The sequence below is a fragment of the Phalangium opilio genome, unplaced genomic scaffold (assembly GCF_054372755.1).
Source record: "Phalangium opilio isolate 3A_F unplaced genomic scaffold, DU_Popi_V2 ptg000024l_1, whole genome shotgun sequence".
Lineage (NCBI taxonomy): Eukaryota > Metazoa > Arthropoda > Arachnida > Opiliones > Phalangiidae > Phalangium > Phalangium opilio.
In genome coordinates, this window is record NW_028324155.1 from 10,460,240 (window position 1) to 10,481,204 (window position 20,965).

General features: G+C 37.0%; 3 protein-coding genes across 3 annotated transcripts; 2 read left to right on the forward strand and 1 right to left on the reverse strand.

Moving 5' to 3' along the window:
• The first annotated feature begins 5,368 nt into the window (after positions 1-5,368).
• On the forward strand, positions 5,369-6,025 carry LOC149692848 (uncharacterized). Its single transcript, XM_089868789.1, has one exon. It carries the CDS (start codon positions 5,369-5,371, stop codon positions 6,023-6,025), a length of 657 nt encoding a protein of 218 aa, XP_089724915.1.
• Positions 6,026-7,717: 1,692 nt separating this feature from the next.
• On the forward strand, positions 7,718-12,753 carry LOC149692849 (uncharacterized). The gene is made up of 3 exons (XM_089868770.1): positions 7,718-8,354; positions 10,016-10,179; positions 10,271-12,753. The coding sequence occupies exons 1-3, from the start codon at positions 8,144-8,146 to the stop codon at positions 12,605-12,607; spliced, it is 2,712 nt and encodes a 903-aa protein (XP_089724896.1). The 5' UTR covers positions 7,718-8,143; the 3' UTR covers positions 12,608-12,753.
• A 1,278-nt stretch (positions 12,754-14,031) lies between these two features.
• On the reverse strand, positions 14,032-17,124 carry LOC149692850 (uncharacterized). The gene is made up of 3 exons (XM_089868771.1): positions 16,153-17,124; positions 15,571-16,075; positions 14,032-15,192 (listed from the first exon to the last, which is right to left on the reverse strand). The coding sequence occupies exons 1-3, from the start codon at positions 16,443-16,445 to the stop codon at positions 14,836-14,838; spliced, it is 1,155 nt and encodes a 384-aa protein (XP_089724897.1). The 5' UTR covers positions 16,446-17,124; the 3' UTR covers positions 14,032-14,835.
• Positions 17,125-20,965: the final 3,841 nt, after the last annotated feature.

The following is a 20,965-nucleotide window of genomic DNA, read 5'->3' on the forward strand; positions in this document are numbered from 1 at the left end:
TTGTCCACTAAAACATTTTTTTGTAAATTCTTTGTAGACTTAGGCCAAACTTCGCTACCGTTACCAACGCTTGTTTCTTATAATCACTGGGGTTTAGTTTGGAGTTCTGATTTATCTTTTGTAAAGAAGAATTGTCCCTATTATCGCTTGTAGAGGAATGAAACAAACAGAAATAGCTTTGTACGCGATCTTTGAAAACAATTTTCTACATTTTTTTGCCTATTTCTATAATTTTCGTTTCGAGCAGCGTGACTTCACACATGTTAAACTGAATTTCTGGTATCGTTCCTTACAACCGAATTCCCAATGGACCGAAATCCCATTCGACCGAATATCCCGCAATGATTTTAGATTTCCAGCCCAATGGCTATATTCCCGATGGACCGAAATCCCAATCGTCCGAATATGCCCCTAAAAAATACATGAATATAACTTAAAACACCGTAGCCGTCAGCGATTCGGTGGTGTAGTGGATGCGAAGTTGGACTGCGAAGCCATAGGTTGTTGGTTCGAATCTCCGAAAGGTATGTTAATAATATTAAAAGTAAATGTTTCGTGATACTAATTAAAACGCTCACTTTCATTCCTTTCAAGGCAAGAGATATATAGAATTAATAAACAAATTGTGCTTAAAATGAAGTGCACTCTTAATGGTAGTTCCATCAATGTCTTTAAAAATTAAATTAAAATTTTAATATTTTGGTTTCGGGTGGGTTAGGTTAGGTTAGGTTAGGTTAGGTTAGCTTAGCTTAGCTTAGGTTAGGTTAGGTTAGGTTAGCTTAGCTTAGCTTAGGTTAGGTTAGGTTAGCTTAGGTTAGGTTAGGTTAGGTTAGGTTAGGTTAGCTTAGGGTTAGGTTTGCTTAGGTTAGGTTAGGTTAGGTTAGGTTAGCTTAGGTTAGCTTAGGTTAGGTTAGGTTAGGTTAGCTTAGGTTGGTTAGGTTAGGTTAGGTTAGGTTAGCTTAGGTTAGGTTAGGTTAGGTTAGGTTTGGTTCCAATAAAACGTTGACACCTTTTCCAAAATATGCTCCTTTTAATTAGCTACCACCTTTTCCAAAATATTCTCCCATTAAATAGCTACCACCTTTTCCAAAACATTCTCTTATTAAGTAGCTGCCACCTTTTCCAAAAGATTTTCCTATTAAATAGTTCCCACCTTTTTCAAAATATTCTCCTATTAATTAGCTACCACCTTTTCCAAAACGTTCTCCTATTAATTAGCTGCAACCTTTTCCAAAACATTCTCCTACTAATTAGCTGCCACATTTTCCAAAATATTCTCCTTTTAATTAGCTACCACCTTTTCTAAAATATTCTCCTATTAATTAGCTGCCACCTTTTCCAAAAGATTTTCCTATTAATTAGCTGCCACCTTTTCCAAAATATTCTCCTATTAATTAGCTGCCACCTTTTCCAAAATATTCTCCAATTAATTATTTGACATCTTTTCCAAAATATTCTCCAATTAATTATCTGACATCTTTTCCAAAATATCTCTATTATTGCTAATAAATTGTTTTAATACTCATATAAATAATCTTTTTACCTCCAAACAAGGTTGGGTTGGGTTAGGTTAGGTTAAGTTAGGTTACGTTTGGTTAAGTTAGGTTAGGTTAGGTTAGGCTAGGGTAGGTGAGGTGAGGAGTGCAGTAATACATTTCAACTCACATTTATTTTAACAATAATAAGTTTTGAAATTAAAAATATATTTAATGCAAAACCACACAGTATGTCTTCTTCCAGTTCAATAGAATTTCGGTCCAATGGGACTATAATAAAATCGCACCTTTGGCTACGTTCGATCGAATGGGACCCCCAAAAAAAAACCCTACTGTCGAATGGGAATTCGGTTCAATGGGACCAAAGCGAATTTCTTGCGTAACTATACCAGCAAATGAACCGAAACTTTCCAAAATTATTGATAACTTACCTTTTCGGAACAGAAACCGGGGGATATTATTTTACAAATGTCTTCTCCGATAATCGGCCGAAACTAGATTTCTCTGAACTAGTAAAATTTGTGTCTGTAGTTGGCGTTACAAAAAGATCATTCTGTATTCTGCCAAACCTTGAGCACACAAAACTATTTTCACATCTCTGAAGCTTTACTTACCTTATCACTCCGCTATTATTTCCATTTTACTTCGGCGTATTAGCCCTGTGATCGAGCAAGCACGTAACCGTTTAAGCGTTAAATTTTCCCCGCTTGTTTGCGTTTTATAATGATCTTGTGGTTTTCAAAAGCAGCCTTTCGACAATTGCAACGCTCTTTAGTTAAAGGAAAGTTTCTGCTCCAATTTGTTTCTTATTTACGTGTAAAATAATGTTTAAAAATGGCGCCATGTAATTATCGACAATATTTAAGATGGTACGAGCAATTAACTCATCGCAAAGACGCTATGCTTTAGCCCTTAGGGCCATACAATTTCACCAGGTAGAAAGTTATGTATTACATATAACGGTTTTTAGCTACGCAGAATGGTAATTGAGACCTATTCCTTCACAATTTTCATATCATAGTTATTATAAAAGTGTTTTATAACGCAAAGTTTTAGTATAGGAATGAGAGCATATTTTTATTTATTTTAGAACATATTGCATTCCGTGTTTATTCAAGTTTTGTTTATGATGAGCCATTTTCAGAACTAGAGAATTTTATTCGACGTTTGCGAAGCGACAGGCATAGGGTTTCGCAAGAGTTTCGCGGTAGCAAATTATATCCATTTTCAACCATCAGCAGTAGATCTTTATTTTTCGGAATTCGTTTCTCCATCCGTAGAACTACTGCTGACCAAACGTTTCCCATTGGATTCAAATGTGGGCAGACCACTTTTGGTATCCCTTTATCGTCAAGGAAGACCCTGGCCTTGTCCTTAGTTCAACGCAAGGATCAACGAACTCCGAACCATAACGAAGATTTAGTGCTGATGGTTCAAAACGCGTTTAATTTGTTCCCGCAAAACTATTGCGAAACCCTATGCCTTTCGTTTCGTAAGCGTGTAATAAAATAGTTGCTTGTACATGAGCGTATGCTGGATTATTAATTAATTTTTGAAACAAAACTTGGTGTTTATTGCTACTTCTTCCTTTGTCCGTATTAAACAATTTCTCATTAAATGAATTAAAAGTTGACAACTAAGCGCCTCCACTGTTGGTCTGAAAACATCATGAATATAATGTTATCATGGATAAATTTATTACATGCAACATAGTCATATTTATTTAAAATTTTCGACTAATATTCAAAAGCTGCAGTGTTTTTACCAAGTAAAAATGCGAGCCAAAATAACGACTCGTTATTTATAACGCACGGACCAGGATGTCTAATATAACTGCTTTAGTGTCAATCTAGTTTGAATCTTTCATTAATTTGATTGGCGAATCCCTTACAAAAATTATAAGCTGCAATTCATCTGCATACACGCTTTTTTATCGCTACCACGCTGTAATAGGTATACATTAAGGTTAAATTTTCTGCAGCTGAAAAAACGGAAAAATTTCACCGCAATTCTAGAACTGCAAATTTTCTGATTATTATTAACTGTCTATACTGGCAGAAATATGCAGCGCGATTCTGCAAAAGTTATGGGAAAGTTGAGATCCAGCTGCCAATTTAAAACTCTAAATACACATTTATAGACATATTGCAGGTATTCAAAAGTAGAAATCCTTCTTCCAGCTATTTTAAAACTGCAATTGTACATTATAGATATTTTTAAAGTTTATAGAAAATAATTTTTTTCGCGTCTGCAAAATCGTTCCAGAAGTAGAAAAAATTAAAATAAGAGCAGTATGATAGCCTCTAATTCAACTGCTGTGGAAATATTCTAGAGATTAAACATGTTGCGAATGTCGCGCCGAAATTTTAAGTTTTAAACTGTTTTTAGAAATTTTACCTATATAAAATAAAAATAAAATAATCCTGAAAAACTAATATATAGGTCTAAAATTAACCAAATAAACCAATATACCAATGTAAAAAAATATATGTAACTTAAAATAGATAACAGCTAAAACACCTTTGCTGTTTTAAGATAAATCAAAAAATGGAAATTAACAAAAAATGGACACGTGACGAAAAGGGTATCGTGTCTCTTCCAAATATGGGCTTTGAGAGCTCACTCTCCAACGCGAGAAGTTCCCTTAATTTTACCTTGCCATTAAAGTTGCAAAGTTTATTGTCCCGAAAGCAATTTTTACCTCTCCGAGTGACGATGACGTCACGGAAAGGTTTTACACTGGACGTGTGGGTGTGTGTGTGTTTGTTGGTGGACAACATAAAACCTCACACTAACTAATTTATTTAAAGACTGGGAAGGAGCTCATTTTTAAAGGTTTTGCGCGAGGTTATACTTTACAATTTCAGAGTAAAATTATTTTCCATTGACTATAAAAATTATAAAAATGTGTTTCCCTCTTAAAAGAGTATTTTACCCCTTGGTTCCAAGCGCCGTCAATTGATTTACAGTCAAATGTGGTAATTCAATCCGCTATGTTATTTCTTTGCCTAAGCCAAATTTTTTGTACACCTGATTTCTGAATTTTTAATGTGAATTCCGATGATCACTGAATGAATTCCTTGATTTCCGTGGTTACGATTATTTTTGGTGATTTTCATAATCTTTACACTGATTTCAAGTTATTGCCGCAGATTTCTGCTTGAATTCCGGTGAATGTTTGGTGAATTCCGTGTTTACCACTGGATTCTTCGGTGCATGCAGTGATTATTTCTATTTCAACAGATTAAGATTTTTATTTTGGATTTTCGAATTCCTCGATTGATTATGTTTGATAATTTCACGAAATGTGTGATTACCGAGGTTATTACAAAAGATTATGAAGTATATGTATAATAGATGGCGCTAGTGCATGAGGATTTAGGGACAGGGGAGAAGTGTAAAAGGCTAGGGAAATTTAGGGCACTTGGGAAGTGACTCCCGCCGAGGATAGATCGTTCTATTGCCATGTAAATGATAACTATTTTTACTGTACAACAATACAATTTAAACCTTCACAATTTCTTAAGTATTAATAAAATATGTTCCTAGTTAATTAATGATCCAAGTTCATTACTATAACATACAAACATAATAATGGCGACGGAGATACCTCTGTTTCTCTTCTCATCGTTTTCTTTATGAAGAAGGTGGGAGTGATTCAGCGTGAACTCACAAGAAAGAAGGCAAGTTAAATAGCAAAATAGGCACAAGATCATCCCACAGAAATAAACAATTTCGACGGTAATCTGACCAACAACATCAAGCAACACGGCAAAACGTTAAGCCTTGGCCTGAACACGTTGATCAAACATAGCCCAGGGAGCCGCCATTTTTGAACAAGTAGAACAGTACCAAGTCCTTCTACTCAATACATGGCTACAGGGACACAGGTTACTACAGACGACGTAGTAAACAACCAACAGTCTCGACCAAGTCGTATAACAATGGGCAAATTACCGGATTTCGACCAGGACGTTGAGCCATGGTCACAATACTCACAGCGTTTGGAAGCTCATTTCCTATTAAACAAAGTTACGGAGGCTGAGAAGAATGCAGTACTTCTGACAGTTTTACCAGCACCAACTCTAACGCTGTTGAACAGTTTGATATACCCGGCAACGGTAATGACATCATCTTACACAACGTTAGCGGGATTATTCGACAAACATTTTAATCCACAACCATCAAGGATTGTGGAACGCTTAAAATTCAGCAGGCGATGTCGCAAGAATGGCGAATCAATCGCAGAATATGTAGCGGAACTGAGAAGATTATCGGTTCATTGTGGTTTCGGAAAACATTTAGACGAGATGATAATGCATCAACTGGTATGCGGCATCAATGATGACGATATGCAGCATCGTTTATCTGAGGAAAAGGATGATATCAAGTTACAAGCAGCTGTTGACTTAGTCCAGAAGATAGAGATGGCTGCATATAACGCGCAACAAATGAAGTCCCACACCCGCGCGGACACAGCGACGTCCATGGTAAATGCTATTGGTTCTCATAATAACAGAAGTCAATGACTTCTTATCCTGGGAAGTATTGGACACTAGGGCTTTATATACACTGTAAAAAATAAGCGTGCTTTTGGCATTCAAAAATGATAGCGACCGTTCAATTTTGAACAAGCCTCTATTGACGCGTTCACATTTAACCAGAGACATTCAATTTTGAACAAGGGGTGTTTTAGGCGTTCAAAACCAGTCACGAGCATTTATTTTTGAACAAACTACCGTCATGTCGATCAAATTTTAACTCAAGCATTCATTTTTGAACAACTTATACATTACCATTCAAAAATGAATCTTTATCCCATTCAATTTCAATTTTGAATAACCGCCTTGGGCTAATGAAGCGTTCAGATATGGTCGTTTGGCGTTCTAATAGGATTGTATTAGTATTAGTATTAAAACAAGAGCGTTATAGGTATTCAAATATGAACTTTTTGACTTTCAAACGAGTGTATTATGGGCGTTCAAACGAGAGCGATATTGGCGTTCACACGAGAACGAAATTGTTCAATCGCAAAAGGTGAGCAAAACAAAATTAATTCTGCCCTAAATTTACTTGATTCCGCTGCTGTAAATTTGTACTACAAACAAGCTTTCATTAAAAATAAAATAACTTCTCAACAATTTACTATAACTTGCTTATTTACCTTGAATTATATATATATTTGCCTGTATAAACCTCATTATACAATAATATCAAAGGAAATGTTACGGATTATTGCGTATTTCATCTTTCCCTTAGGCCTTCAAATAGTTTTAAAATTGCTACAACGTTATAATCGGAAAGAACTTGATAATGAACTCTTTTCTTAAGTGCAGATTTTCTTCATACATCTGAATTATTATTTAACACAACGATTATAGTTTATGTGTTTCAAATTCACCCGCCCTCAGAAGATGTACAAGCTTTAAACACATTAGATTTCTTCCTTATCAGTGTATTTACTATAGTCTGTCAAACGAAAGAAGAGCCCTGAGAAATTTGTCCAAATTGGTGTCGCCACCATCGACCCCATAGTTCTTTATCAACTTGTTTTGTTTTGTCAATAGTCGTCTGTATTATGGTCTGCTATTATGTCATTAAAATATATTGCAATGCTAGTTCAACAAAGATAAAACTGGTGTCTTGTCGTTAATTTTGTTTTATATTCTTTAATACTCGATGATCGTAAAAAACCATGAAACATAAACATATTAAATATATATTGCAAAATGTATTGGTTCTATTGCGATTAAGCCTATCTGTTTATAGCAGACTATATTACAGACGACTATTGACAAAACAAAACAAGTTGATAAAGTACTATGGGGTCGATGGTGGCGACACCAATTTGGACAAATTTCTCAGGGCTCTTCTTTCGTTTGACATACTATATATGTAATATAGTATGCCCTACCATAAGGCATTCAGCGATGAAATTTGAAATCAAATTTCTCTAGGCTATTCAAAATTCAACGTCAAATTTCAATGCTTCATCAAACGCTTTGTCCACCATGTATTATTAAATGGTGAACTGCTTAATTTTAAACGTCAGCAATTGAATATGAACGCTTGATCAAACTCTCCGATGTTGCTCAATAATGAATGCATAAATATTCAATATTAAACGTTTAATTTTCCAATTTAATTTGAGCGGTTTCGTGCTTAAATTTACACGATATACTAACCTCTTACGCACCGTTCAAATATGAATGCGTGAGCGTTTAATTTTGAACAATAGTGTTCTGTTCAAATTTGAACGCAAAGAAGTTATTCAAATTTGAACGCAAAGAATTTATTCAAATTTGAATGTTAAAGCGTACCACCACAGTGTCGGGGCTATGCACGCCTAAGCAATCAAAGATGAACCTCACTTTTTTACATGTAGTATCCATCCCTGCTAGTCAAAATTGCCTATGGCATTCGTAAAAGGGGGTCGAAAGTTTCCTCCCCACTAGGAAAACGGTCGAGTCTACTGAAAAAATCCCACGCCAAGAGGCTGTGGCTCTCAAACTGAGGGGCGTGTATAAAACTTCCTCAGAGCCAATCGTTGAAAAGCCGTCTGCTACACCCGCGATATTGTCATTGTCAAACAAACGGAAAAACTCGGTTCTCGTGTTATTTAAACTGAATTAAAGTTGTTAAAAAACATGGAAAAAGCAGTAAATTCTTTGGGGACTCAGTGTAATCTAAATATCAATTTACCGTTAAGGAAAAGTAGATATATCCAAGTGGATATTAAAAAAAGGACTAAAACTAGTCAAACCCAAACGCCTGTGCCAAAGGCTTACGAAAAGAAAAAGGTTAACCCCAATCTCAAAGCTGTCGGGGTACAATGTCTTATCAAACCAACAACAAAAGGTACACTGTAAAAAAGTGAGGTTCATCTTTGAATGCTAAGGCGTGCGTAGCCCCGACACTGTGGTGGTACGCTTTAACGTTCAAATTTGAATAATTTCTTTGCGTTCAAATTTGAACAGAACACTATTGTTCAAAATTAGACGCTCACGCATTCATATTTGAACGGTGCGTAAGAGGTAAGTATATCGTGTAAATTTAAGCTCAAAACCGCTCAAATTTAATTGGAAAATTAAACGTTTAATATTGAATATTTATGCATTCATTACTGAGCAACATCGGAGAGTTTGATCAAGCGTTCATCTTCAATTGCTTACGTTCAAAATTGAGCAGTTCACCATTTATTAATACATGGTGGACAAGCGTTTGATGAAGCATTGAAATTTGAAAAATATGATTTCAAATTTCATCGCTGAATGCGTTATGGTAAGGCATACTATATTAAATATACGCACTGACAAGTAAGAAATCTAATGTGTTTAAAGCTTGTACATCTTCTGAGGGCTGGTAAATTTGAAACACATCAATCGTTGTGTTAAATAATAATTCAGTTATATGAAGAAAGTCTACACTTAAGGAAAGTGTTCATTATCAAGTTCTTTCCGATTAAAACGTTGTTGCAATAAATTACATTATCAAACTATTTGAAGGCCTATGTAAACATAAGGGAAAGGTGAAATACGCAATAATCCGTAACATTTCCTTTGATATTATTGTATAATTATGTTTTTACAGACAAATACATATTTAATTCACAGTAAATAAACAAGTTATAGTAAATTGTAGAGAAGTTAATGTATTTTTAATGAAAGCTATATTTGTAGTACAAATTAAGAGCAGTGGAATGAAGTAATTTTAGGGTAGAATTAATTTTGTTTTGCACACCTTTTGCGATTGAACAATTTCGTTCACATTTGAATACCCATTAAACGCTTTTTTCTTAGAGTGTTGTTTTAAAGCCAAAAACAATTCCATTTGAACGCCCATAACGCTCTCGTGTGAACGCCCATATCGCTCTCGTGTGAACGCCCATATCGCTCTCGTTTGAACGCCCATATCGCTCTCGTTTGAACGCCCATATCACACTCGTTTGAAGGCACATATCGCATTTGTTTGAACGCCCATAATGCACTCGTTTGAATGCCCATATCGCACTCGTTTGAATGCCCATATCGCATTCGTTTGAACAACCACAATGCACTCGTTTGAAAGCCAAAAAGTCCTTATTTGAACGTTTAAAACGCTCTTGTTTTAATACTAATACTAATACTTATACTATTTCAATCCTATTAGAACGCCAAAACGACTAAATCTGAACACTTCATTAGCGCAAGGCGGTTATTCAAAATTCAATGGGATAAGGATTCATTTTTGAATGGTAATATATAAGCTGTCCAAAAATGAATGCTAGAGTTAAGTTTTGATCGATATGACGGTAGTTTGTTCAAAAATGAATGCTCATGGTAGGTTTTGAATGCCTAAAACACTCCTTGTTCAAAATTGAATGTCTCTGGTTAAATGTGAACGCGTCAATAGAGGCTTGTTCAAAATTAAACGGCCACTATCATTTTTGAATGCCAAAAGTACGCTTATTTTTTACAGTGTATGTAAATTAGTTTAATTAACCTTATATAGGCAAAATATTAATGTTGGAATAAATTTAGATTTCAAATCGCAAACTTTGGGATTAGCAGTAAATGCTGAGAGTCAAACTAATGACCTAATAACCACACCGATTGAAAAGGGGATTTTCACATCTCACAGTCATGGATCAAAATGTTTACAAGATATCGTACTTAAATGCCAAACATTAAAACTAAATATACGGGTATATCACTAAGTTTATATATTGATATCTAGCATTATACTAAATGAATTAGTAGATGGTTAAACTGTCTCACAACACATATTCTTTTCAGTATTATAAGAACATCCGGAATGAAAACACAATTTCTGTAATCAATGGCAGTAAAGTAGGACTTATGGATGTAGATATTGATCCAGTTCAGATGAATATTTCTGAAACCGGAAAGTGCACTATAGTCATTCCCTTTCGCCCTGTGGAAGTGCGGCAAGTGTTTTCAGTGGAAAATTATTCTATTGACTGGAAAGTTTTAGAAGAACCATTTCAACTATTATTGGATGACAACTATACTTTTTGCCCGGGCATTAAATCAAACTGTGATGTTGCATTCGGTCCCAATTATAAATTATTTGTAGAGCCGATTCCTAGGGTACAGTCTTCTCTGTGTACCATTTTCTATGCCTCTGGAAAACAATCCAAAGTGAGCCAGTGTAGATTTTGCTATAGAAGTGCAAAAGGTCTTGCACTCAAGAACAAACGAAAACGTGAAGTAACACCAGAACGTAAAATCAAAAGAACCAAAGTTGACAGTAAATTCCCAATTTCAAACCTAACTCCAAGGAGCTTGAGAGCTAGACTGGCTAGCATCAGGAAATCTAGAAGATTCTTGAGCAATAGAGTAGCAAAGCTTGAAAGTCAATTAAAACATAAAGATTTGTTATTGAACAATGAACAGTCAAATGAAATAGATTCGATTTTGAAACGTTTAAATGCTGATTTTAAGGATGACGTCGATAACGTTATAAGCCAATCTGGAAACAATCGTGAATTATTGAGGGCTGCTTGGCAAAGAGATAACGAAGAAAAAGTAAGGGCTGATAAAGCCGCTTTTTACACGGATCAGAAAAATTGCAGAAACGGAAGTAATGGTAACCGATACAGTTCAGTGACCATTAGGATAGCATTGGCAGTCTTTTCCAGAAGTCCTGCTGCTTACAAAGCGCTACAGTCATTTGAAATCTTCAGTTTACCTTCTCCGAGTACTTTAAGAAAACGATCAAAAGTTTATGACAGTACACCTGGTATAAACCATATTTATCTTTGCGAACAGCAAACCATATACGAAAGCCTAAAGGCCCAAAAACATAAAAAAAATCAGTCAGTTCCCAGAGGAGATGGTGCTTTAGTATTTGACGAGGTCAAAGTAATTGACAAATTAATATGGAATTCGAAAAGCCATGAATTCATGGGCTTCGCTATGGAAGAAAAAGATTTTCCAATTTTGAATGATATTTCGTCAGATGCATCAGACCCGAAGCCAACACAGTATATCTTACAATTTCTTTGGAGAGATCTTACTTCTGGTTTCGATCTAATAGGGCCGTATTATACCTTTGGAACACCCGTACGTCAAGATAAACTATTTCCATGCATTTTGGAAACAGTGAGAGTGTTGAATTCGTATGGTTTTGGAACCTCGGCTTTGATATGCGATGGAGCGAGTTCAAACTTGGCTGTCATCAAGAAAACTATGGGAGGAAAAGAGGCCTTTAACTATGACGTGAATGATGCTGCTACACTTTATGAACTGTTCCCTTATTTTGAAAACCCGTTTCAGCCTGGACGAAACATTTACTGGCTAATATGCCCGTCACACGAATTGAAAAGTTTGATAAACGCTTTATATTCATCACAAAGCAATAAAACTAAATCTTTTCAACGAGAAGGTGGTTCGTTTGGTTGGCAAAATCTAATTGACTTGAATAACCGCGAGAAAGAAAGACAAGAACGCGGCATCCTGCGTTACGTTCCAAAAATGCATGACAGCTTTATCATTAGAGATTCCTGGACTAAATTAAATGTCCTTCCAGCTAAAATTATGCAGCAGCCACAGGTGTTGTCAGAATTATACGCATACTCCCACAGTCCTGATCAATGTCTCAGGGACCGCAACAGTGCTTACGAATGTTTTCTATATTTAAAAGCGTGTAACGAGCTCTTTGAGAATGGATTCCTATCCAAGTCAAAGGTTTTTACCATGCAAGATGAAGCGATTGAATCAGTTAGGTCTGGATATCGGTATTTTTCTAATTGGCTAACTGAAATACTAGAAGCAAAACCAGATATAAATTTGCACGATCCTAAACAAAAGGAATTCCTAGCCTGGCAAACTTGGGACTTGCTCCGCATAACAGTCTTCGGTTTCCTAAAATTTTCAGAAGATTTTCTAAGCCGTTATCCTACGAATTTCATTACGCCATCACGATTAAACGGAAGTTCTATCGAGTCATTATTCGCACAGCTTAAATACGCAAGCGGAAGCAAACTAAGCGGCACCAATTACAGCAGTTCGCAAAAGGCTATCAAAGTTGCAAGAAACATCCATAGTGGTAATTTCTCGAATAAAGCGTACAGGGACGACAAATTAGGACTAGCTGAAAATGATTTATAACTAACATTTTTTACAACATTTTGTTCAATATAAATAGTGACAAAAAATAATTCTCTTTTCAAAATTTGTTATAACATTGTTTATTTTTGTAAAAGAAATGTTTATTTTTGTAAAAGAAATGTTTATTTTTGTAAAACAAATGTTTATTTTTATAAAACAAATGTTTATTTTTGTTAAACAAATGTTTATTTTTATAAAACAAATGTTTATTTTTGTAAAACAAATGTTTATTTTTATAAAACAAATTGAAATGTTTATTTTTATAAAACAAATGTTTATGTTTATAAAACAAATGTTTATTTTTATAAAACAAATGTTTATTTTTATAAAACAAATGTTTATTTTTATAAAACAAATGTTTATTTTTATAAAACAAATGTTTATTTTTGTAAAACAAATGTTTATTTTTATAAAACAAATGTTTCTCTATGTCACTTTTGTTCTGAAGGTCAAGGTTAGTTGTTTCTTTTAAATTGTATTGCAGAGAGGAGTTTATTTAATTTTAATAAACACTTTCTGGGCTATGACTGAAGAGAGATTTTCAATTTTAAAAACTAAGTTTTCTCTTTTTAAAAACTTGTACTGGAGGTTTAGGACTAGATTGCACTCTATCACATTTAGTTAGGTCTTTCTCTACAGGTAGATCTCTTTGTGTCTTTGGTTGCTGTTTACTTTGTTTTGGTTGTGTCTTGGGTTTCTGTTTAGCGTTATTTTGTTTTGGTTGTGTCTTGGGTTTCTGTTTAGCGTTATTTTGTTTTGGTTGTGTCTTGGGTTTCTGTTTAGCGTTATTTTGTTTCGGTTTTGTACTTGATTGGTTAGTCATACACTGGTTAGAATTGTTTATTGATTTTGTCTTGAGTTGATTAGTTTTACACTTGTTAGAATGGTTTTTTGGATTTGACTCGAGTAGTTCTACGCTTGTGTTTTGATTTTGTTTAGTCTTAGCCGATTTCTTGGGGTTTATTGTGGTTGAATTGTTGTTTTGTGTTTTTCGGAGCTGCTTAGTCTTGCTGGCTGTTCTGGGTTTACTCTGCTTTTTTCCTGGCTTAGCTTTCTTATTCTCATCTTTCGCCATTTGTGCTTTTTCTCCACTTTCAGTAGTCACTAGGGATGGCAAAATTTCCGGAATTCCGGAACATATCCGGAATTTTCCGAAAAATTCCGGTACGGAATTTTCCAAGTTGAAAACCGGAATTCCGTATCATACGGAATACCGGTTTGTACGGAATTCCGGATCATACGGGATACCGGTTTGTACGGAATTCCGGATCATACGGGATACCGGTTTGTACGGAATTCCGGATCATACGGAATACCGGTTTGAACGGAATTCCGGATCATACGGAATACCGGTTTGAACGGAATTCCGGATCATACGGAATACCGGTTTGAACGGAATTCCGGATCATACGGAATACCGGTTTGTACGGAATTCCGGATCATACGGAATGTTTTCAGCCAACATTACTCAAGAATCAAGAGTAAGACACACCACTATTGTCTTCAATCTTCATCTCTTCAAATAATACAAATGGAAACCTTCCATAAACGGCGTCACACTCTTAAAGGGGGGGGGGAGTTTCTGAATTTGTGACAGTCCGTGACAAGGGGGGGGGGGGTTCGGAATATGTGACAGTCCGTGACAAGGGGGAGGTTGGCGTAATGCTATTCGTGGCGTCACATTCAACTTTAATTTTGTTAGGAAGTCGGTGTATAAGAGGGGCGGATTGGCTCTCTTTCGTGATAAAATAATAAAAACAAAATTCTAAATTCCACCGTGGGAAACAAACTCAACAATATACAATAAAAGCTGATGGTGTTTAGCCTATTTGTCTGTCCATAATTTAACAAAATTTATTTTCCTTGCCTTGATTAGTTATATAGCTAATGTAAGTTATAGCTATATAGTTAATGTTAATAGCTCCGGTTTTGATATCGGTTAAATTCCGGATTTGGTGTCGGTGTAATTTTGGTTTTGATTCCGAAATTGAAGCCGGTTTGATTCCGGAATTGAAGCCGGTTTGATTCCGGAATTGAAGCCGGTTTGATTCCGGAATTGAAGCCGGTTTGATTCCAGAATTGAAACCGGTTTGATTCCGGAATTGAAACCGTATTGATTCCGGAATTGAAACCGTATTGATTCCGGAATTGAAACCGTATTGATTCCGGGATCAATGCGGTTTGGTTCCGGAATTAAAACCGGATTGATTCCGGGATTTTTCGGAGTGTCAAAAAATTCCGGAATTCCGGTAAATTCCGGATTTGACATCGTCAAATACCGGTTTCGGAATTTTCCGAAAACCGCCATCCCTAGTAGTCACCTCCTGGGTTTTGGTTTTATTATACAGTTTTTTAATTTGAGCGTATAAATTATCCCTTAGATTATGACCTCCTTTAGATAAATTTGCGCTCTTTATACTAATAAACTCTTGAAGTCTTGCATGCGTGAGTTTCCGTAACCAGATTTTATAGAAGAATGTAATTGCTTCAGTGTCAAATTGATTTTGGAGATCTTGGATAGCATCCACACCTTCCATGAAGAGTTTCTTGATAAGACTATTCGCCTTGACGTTGCCGACACAAACCTTAATATTAGTGCAACATTAGTTAATTATTACATCTTAGCACCTTATAAAATACAGGAGGTTTCAAAAAGTATGGTAGAACCGAAGTACAGTGGACGGTTTTGAGTCGAAAATGTTCCAAGACATTTTGGCCTAAGGACCAACGTTGTCAAGTTATGATTCGAGTGTTTTATGGATTTCCCCTTAATTAAATTAGCATCGTCATTCAGTTCCTTTCTTAAATTTATGGGGTCATCCGTAAAACATTCCAATCATAACTTGTTTAGGATGTGGCCCTTAGGACAAAATGTCATAGTACATTTTCGACTCAAAATCACTCGTAGAACCCACTGTTCTCCTATCCTGCCACCATTTTTTGAATACCCGGTATTTTCTTACTTTTATCATATTTTGCCCATGTTTTCGTAAGGCATCTGAATTTGCAGAGAGTCTGACTGTATTATTCACTTCTTGAACAAAGGGCCTTAATGAGAGTTTCGGGAAAAACATTCCACCCCGATCCTGCTGTTTCAATTCCGTTGGTAATTGGGCTTCTTTTTCTTCATCACTTAGTGAAACTTTAAAGCACAACCTGTACACTTTCCTGTATAGTATCCTAGTCCTTAGAGTCAAACGTTTAGATTCTTTTAAACGTTTAGAAACTTTCCACATCTCCCCAATTGTTCCCCCGCCAAGTCTCAGAATTCCACTCAATGTTTCTTCCTTGAAGTTCGATGGGCTGACTACAATTTCTCTAGGCTTTTGAGATTGCACATTTAATTCAGATTCATTCACTATCACAGATGAATTTAAATCATCATCATTGGCTATCACAGTTGAATTTAAATCATCATCGCTCGTATCACAGTTGTTAACATCAGTCTCAGGAGTGCAGTGAACATATCTAATGTTTTCAGTCATCATATTAGACCAAATGCCTAAAACCATACCAAATAAAGTGATAAACCGAAACGCACTTACCTATAAAGGCTGCACATATAACAATTAAAAAGCTCCATAACATCTTTGGCTTCAGGATCATCCTCTTCACTGAAATCGAAAATGAACTCCGTTCTAATACCATTGCCCTTTTGGAGATAACTGAATACTTCACACTCGTCCATTGCAAAAGTGTGAAGCTTTTCCAAATAAAATCTAAACTTTTCTGATTGCATAATATGCTTGTGATAATTAAATCTCTTTTTGTTTGACGTAATATGTAATTCTTTATTACTATCACAATTAATACTGTCTAAAACTCTCTGAAAATCCATTGCAATCCGTGGGCCTAGGACCCAACACAAGTTTGATCGGAATTTCTAGCAGACTATAACAGCTGTTCTTGTCACCGTTTCTGATTCGCTACCTCAAACCACAGGACACACCTTAAAGTTTCGTTACTTTCCCGCTGTTGGCGCGCAAATCAGCCTGCCAGCTCAAAATGAGAGAAGCGCCGTGGGTGGCGTGGTGATCGGACCTAAAAACAAGTTGGCTAACAGAGATGGTTGCGGATATGGTTAGTGTCCAATACTTCCATAAGAAGTCATTGACTTCTGATAATAATAATAAAGGCCCAAAACATAAGCAAACAGCGCCAGACGTACACAGCTCCACGGGAAACAGTTTCACAAGGAAGTAACTTCCAAACAGAATGCTCGAGATGTAAGCGAACAGATCATATAAACTCAAAATGTCCCTTTATTACCGCTACGTGCAACACATGTAAGAAAAAGGGTCATCTCCCTGTAGCATGCCGAATTACCACTACATCCAAACAAAATAAGAAACGTTACTCTCGAAAGTCGCGTAATCACAACCATAACAATAACCGCGCTAACCACATTGACGTGCAAGACAGCTCTTCCGAGGAGGACTTCTCTATTCCGATACATGAGTATCCTGTGGGGCAGGTGAGGGTCGAACGAACCCAGCCTCTTGACATACATTGTAAACAAAGAGAAGATGAAGCACCTCCACAGGAAATGATAACGTGTCGACTAAACGGACAACCATTCATATTTGAGGTAGACTTAGGTTCGGGTCATACCCTTATGTCGGAAGAAGTCTTTAAGAAAATTCCACAGACCGCATCGTTGGAACCCTTCTCGAAGATACTGCGCTCAGTCACGGGATAAAGTTTGGACATAATTGGTAAAGCCAGGATAAATGTCCAATACGACGGCAAGACTGCAATCTTACCCTTGATAATCATTCAGGGAAGCAAACAGGAAAATCTCTGTGGCCGCACTTGGCTATATTCTAATCTAGACGTCATACCCTCAGTATTGAGTCAATCGTCAACACGAATTAACGCCGTTAACATTCCTCCAAAACTCACCTTAGACGTCATTCTCGACAAACATAAGGAACTCTTTACGCCTGGACTAGGAGAATTAAAAGACGTGAAGGTCAAGCTGAATTTGAAGGCAGATCACATACCCAAATTCTGTAAAGCTCGCTCAGTACCTTACGCGATGAAAGAGGCTGTGGAAGACGAATTAAGAAGACTAGAATCTCTCGGGATCATCGAAAGTGTACCACATTCGCAATATGCTTCACCAATTGTCCCGGTACTAAAACCTCCTACGAAAACGCTGGACCCAGGTCAGCACAGTAAAAAGAAAGTACGAGTCTGCGGGGATTTCAAAATGACAGTCAATCCCGCTTTGGATATAGAGATATATCCACTTCCAAAAACAGAAGATATTTTCGCCATAGCGGGATGTAAATTCTTTGCCAGATTGGATTTAAAGGACGCGTACAATCAGCTAGTCCTCCATGAAAACTCTAGAGATGTCACGGTAATCAACACAACATTAGGCTTGTTTCGATACAAGAGGTTACCGTTTGGCATCGCATCTGCTTCAGCGTTATTTCAACGACACATCGAGACGTTATTTCGCAGAAAACATGGAATATCACCTTTTCAAGATGATATCTTACTGGGAGGACGCACACAAGAAGAACTCTTACATCTTATAGATGAAGTTTTACAAATATTACTTGTAAATGGGTTGAAACTACGGAAAGAAAAATGCTGTTTCCTACAGACATCAGTTGAATTCCTTGGACACGTCTTGGACAAGAATGGTATTCATCCACAAGCGTCCAAAATGACGGCCATCATGAATGCGCCGGAACCGGAAAACCTTGAGCAATTGCGCTCATTTGTAGGATTGCTCATGTATTATGCGAAATTCATTCTAAACACCTCAACTAAGCTGGCACCGTTATATGAGCTTTTTGAGAAGAAGACCATTTGGTCATGGACAGAAAAGCATCGCAAAGCTTTCACAGACGCTAAACAAGCTCTCCGAGATTCAAACTTTCTCGCCCATTACGATCTTGGTAAAGATGTATATTTGACGCCTCACCATGGGGTGTGGGTGCCGTTATATCCCATATGGAGAACCAGAAGTTTAACCAAAGCTGAACGGAACTATTCCCATCTGGAAAAAGAAGCGTTGGCAATAATCTTTGGTGTTACCAAATTCAAGGATTACATATACGGACGCAAATTCTACCTGTATACGGACCACCAGCCTCTGATTTATCTCTTGGCACCGGATAAACCTATTCCTGCCATGGCAGCCGCTCGTTTACAGCGCTGGGCTATCCACCTTGCTGCGTACAACTACGAAATTCGTTACCGGAAAGGGATCCACAATGCAAACGCAGACGCGTTAAGCAGGCTTCCGTTACCAGTCAAAACCAACGCACTAACTCCTCTACCAGCGGAATACGTGTTCCTGGTAAAATCAGTTGATAACGCACCACTCTCGATACAAACATTGGCGAATTCTACGTCATCCGATACCACACTTAAAGAAGTACGAGGCTACATGCAAAACGGTTGGCCTCCAACAACTAAACTGTCAGGAGAACTGGCGGTGTATCACAGGAGACGACAAGAGTTATCAAACATAAAAAAGGTACTTTTGATGGGAAATCGCATCGTCATACCGACTGCACATAGACAAGAATTTCTACAAGAGCTACACAGCACCCATCAGGGTATAGTAGCCATGAAATCGTTAGCACGCTCGAAAATATGGTGGCCTAATATCGACAAGGATTTGGAAGCAACCGCTAAATCATGTGAGAGATGTAGAATAAATGCATCGATGCCGAATGCGACATTCACACCATGGCCGATTACAGATGGTCCATGGGAAAGAGTGCATTGTGATTTTGCTGGACCAATTGAAAAGAAGTATCTTCTAATAACAGTAGATTCACAGTCGAAATGGATGGAAATAGATATAACTAGTACAACCTCCACTGCTGCGGTCATACAAAGTCTGCGAGCACACATCGCGAGATATGGTATAATGCCAACATTAGTAACTGATAATGGGACTTGTTTCTCCAGCAAGGAATTCAAAAGATTTGCAACGGAAAACGGCATTAATCATATCACAACTGCACCATATCATCCTGCTTCAAATGGTCAAGCTGAACGGTCTGTCAGAACAATCAAATCGACTCTGAAGAAAGTTACGGGTGATGTCACCGAAGAAATTTTAGCCATCAATGAGGGATTAGTGACTATCAAGAAAGGCACCCTTGGAGAACGATTGAATAAGATTTTATTCAATTACCGCCGAACACCTAATAAATCGGGACGGTCTCCAGCGGGAGGACAATCTTAACGAAATTGGATACATGAAACCCAAGAATGTTTAAAACCAATGAAGAATCCGCAAATAACAAGCCATATAAGCTAGATGACCCAGTATCCGTCCGCAACTATGGAATTGGTCCCAAGTGGATTTTGGGCAAGATCTCAGCCCATGTGGGTAACAAGATGTATGAAATAATGACAGCCCACGGCATCGTAAAGAGACATGTCAATCAACTAAGGACCACTGTAAACACATCCATCACAACTAAAACAAACACTCAACTACCACCAAAACAAACTATCATTCCTGACCGTATCATAACAGTTATGCCCATTCCTGCCAGGGTTACCAATATCAGCATGCCTAATCAAAGTCATAGGATCAGGAACGCTATCGAGCCAGCAGCTCAGGAGGAAAGAATTGTAGAAACCACAAATGTCAACCATAGGCAATCACCTATCCCAGAAGAAGCAACAACCGTACCTCCCATCCGTTCCATCAACCACACACTTGATGTCGCAGATACAACCGAAAACGTACAACAAGAAGTTTACAATCATTCTCGACCTAGTCGCACCATGTGGGGAAGGTTTACCGTGAGCTATAGGGGAGAGCTAATTTTTCGCTATAAATGTTGCCGACTGAAAAAACAACATTTATTAAGTTTTATTCGGTTTAAGGGCCGAGTTGAATTAGTCCAAAAACTGCACCAAAGTAACAAAAAACAGTTCTTTAATGATAATCGTTTAGTAAAATTACTCCATACGCGCACTGCTAGAGTAGCAGAAAAAACTTCTCGTGTATACGCGTACGAGTTCTTAGTTCGAAGTGAAGTACTGAAGTAAAATTGTCGCCAATGCCCCCCCTCTCTCTCTTGGTTTTCTTTAAGCCCTTCACCTTTTATTTGTCAGTGAAAACCCTCTTAGTCATGTTGGTCGAGAGAGAGAGAGAGAGGCTACCGCGCTAGGAATGGAAAGTCCCCGTCTTTGGTGGTCCTCTTTTCTCGTCGCTCGAGATTCGCTTGAATCATGGAAAATTTTGTATCACCAAAGACGTGCTTCCAAAAGTTCACAATCTCAATAAGTAAATACAGAAAAATTCAGAATACAAAATAAAAGTAATATAAAAATACAGAAATTCAGTTCACGACTGATTTACTTTTTAACACA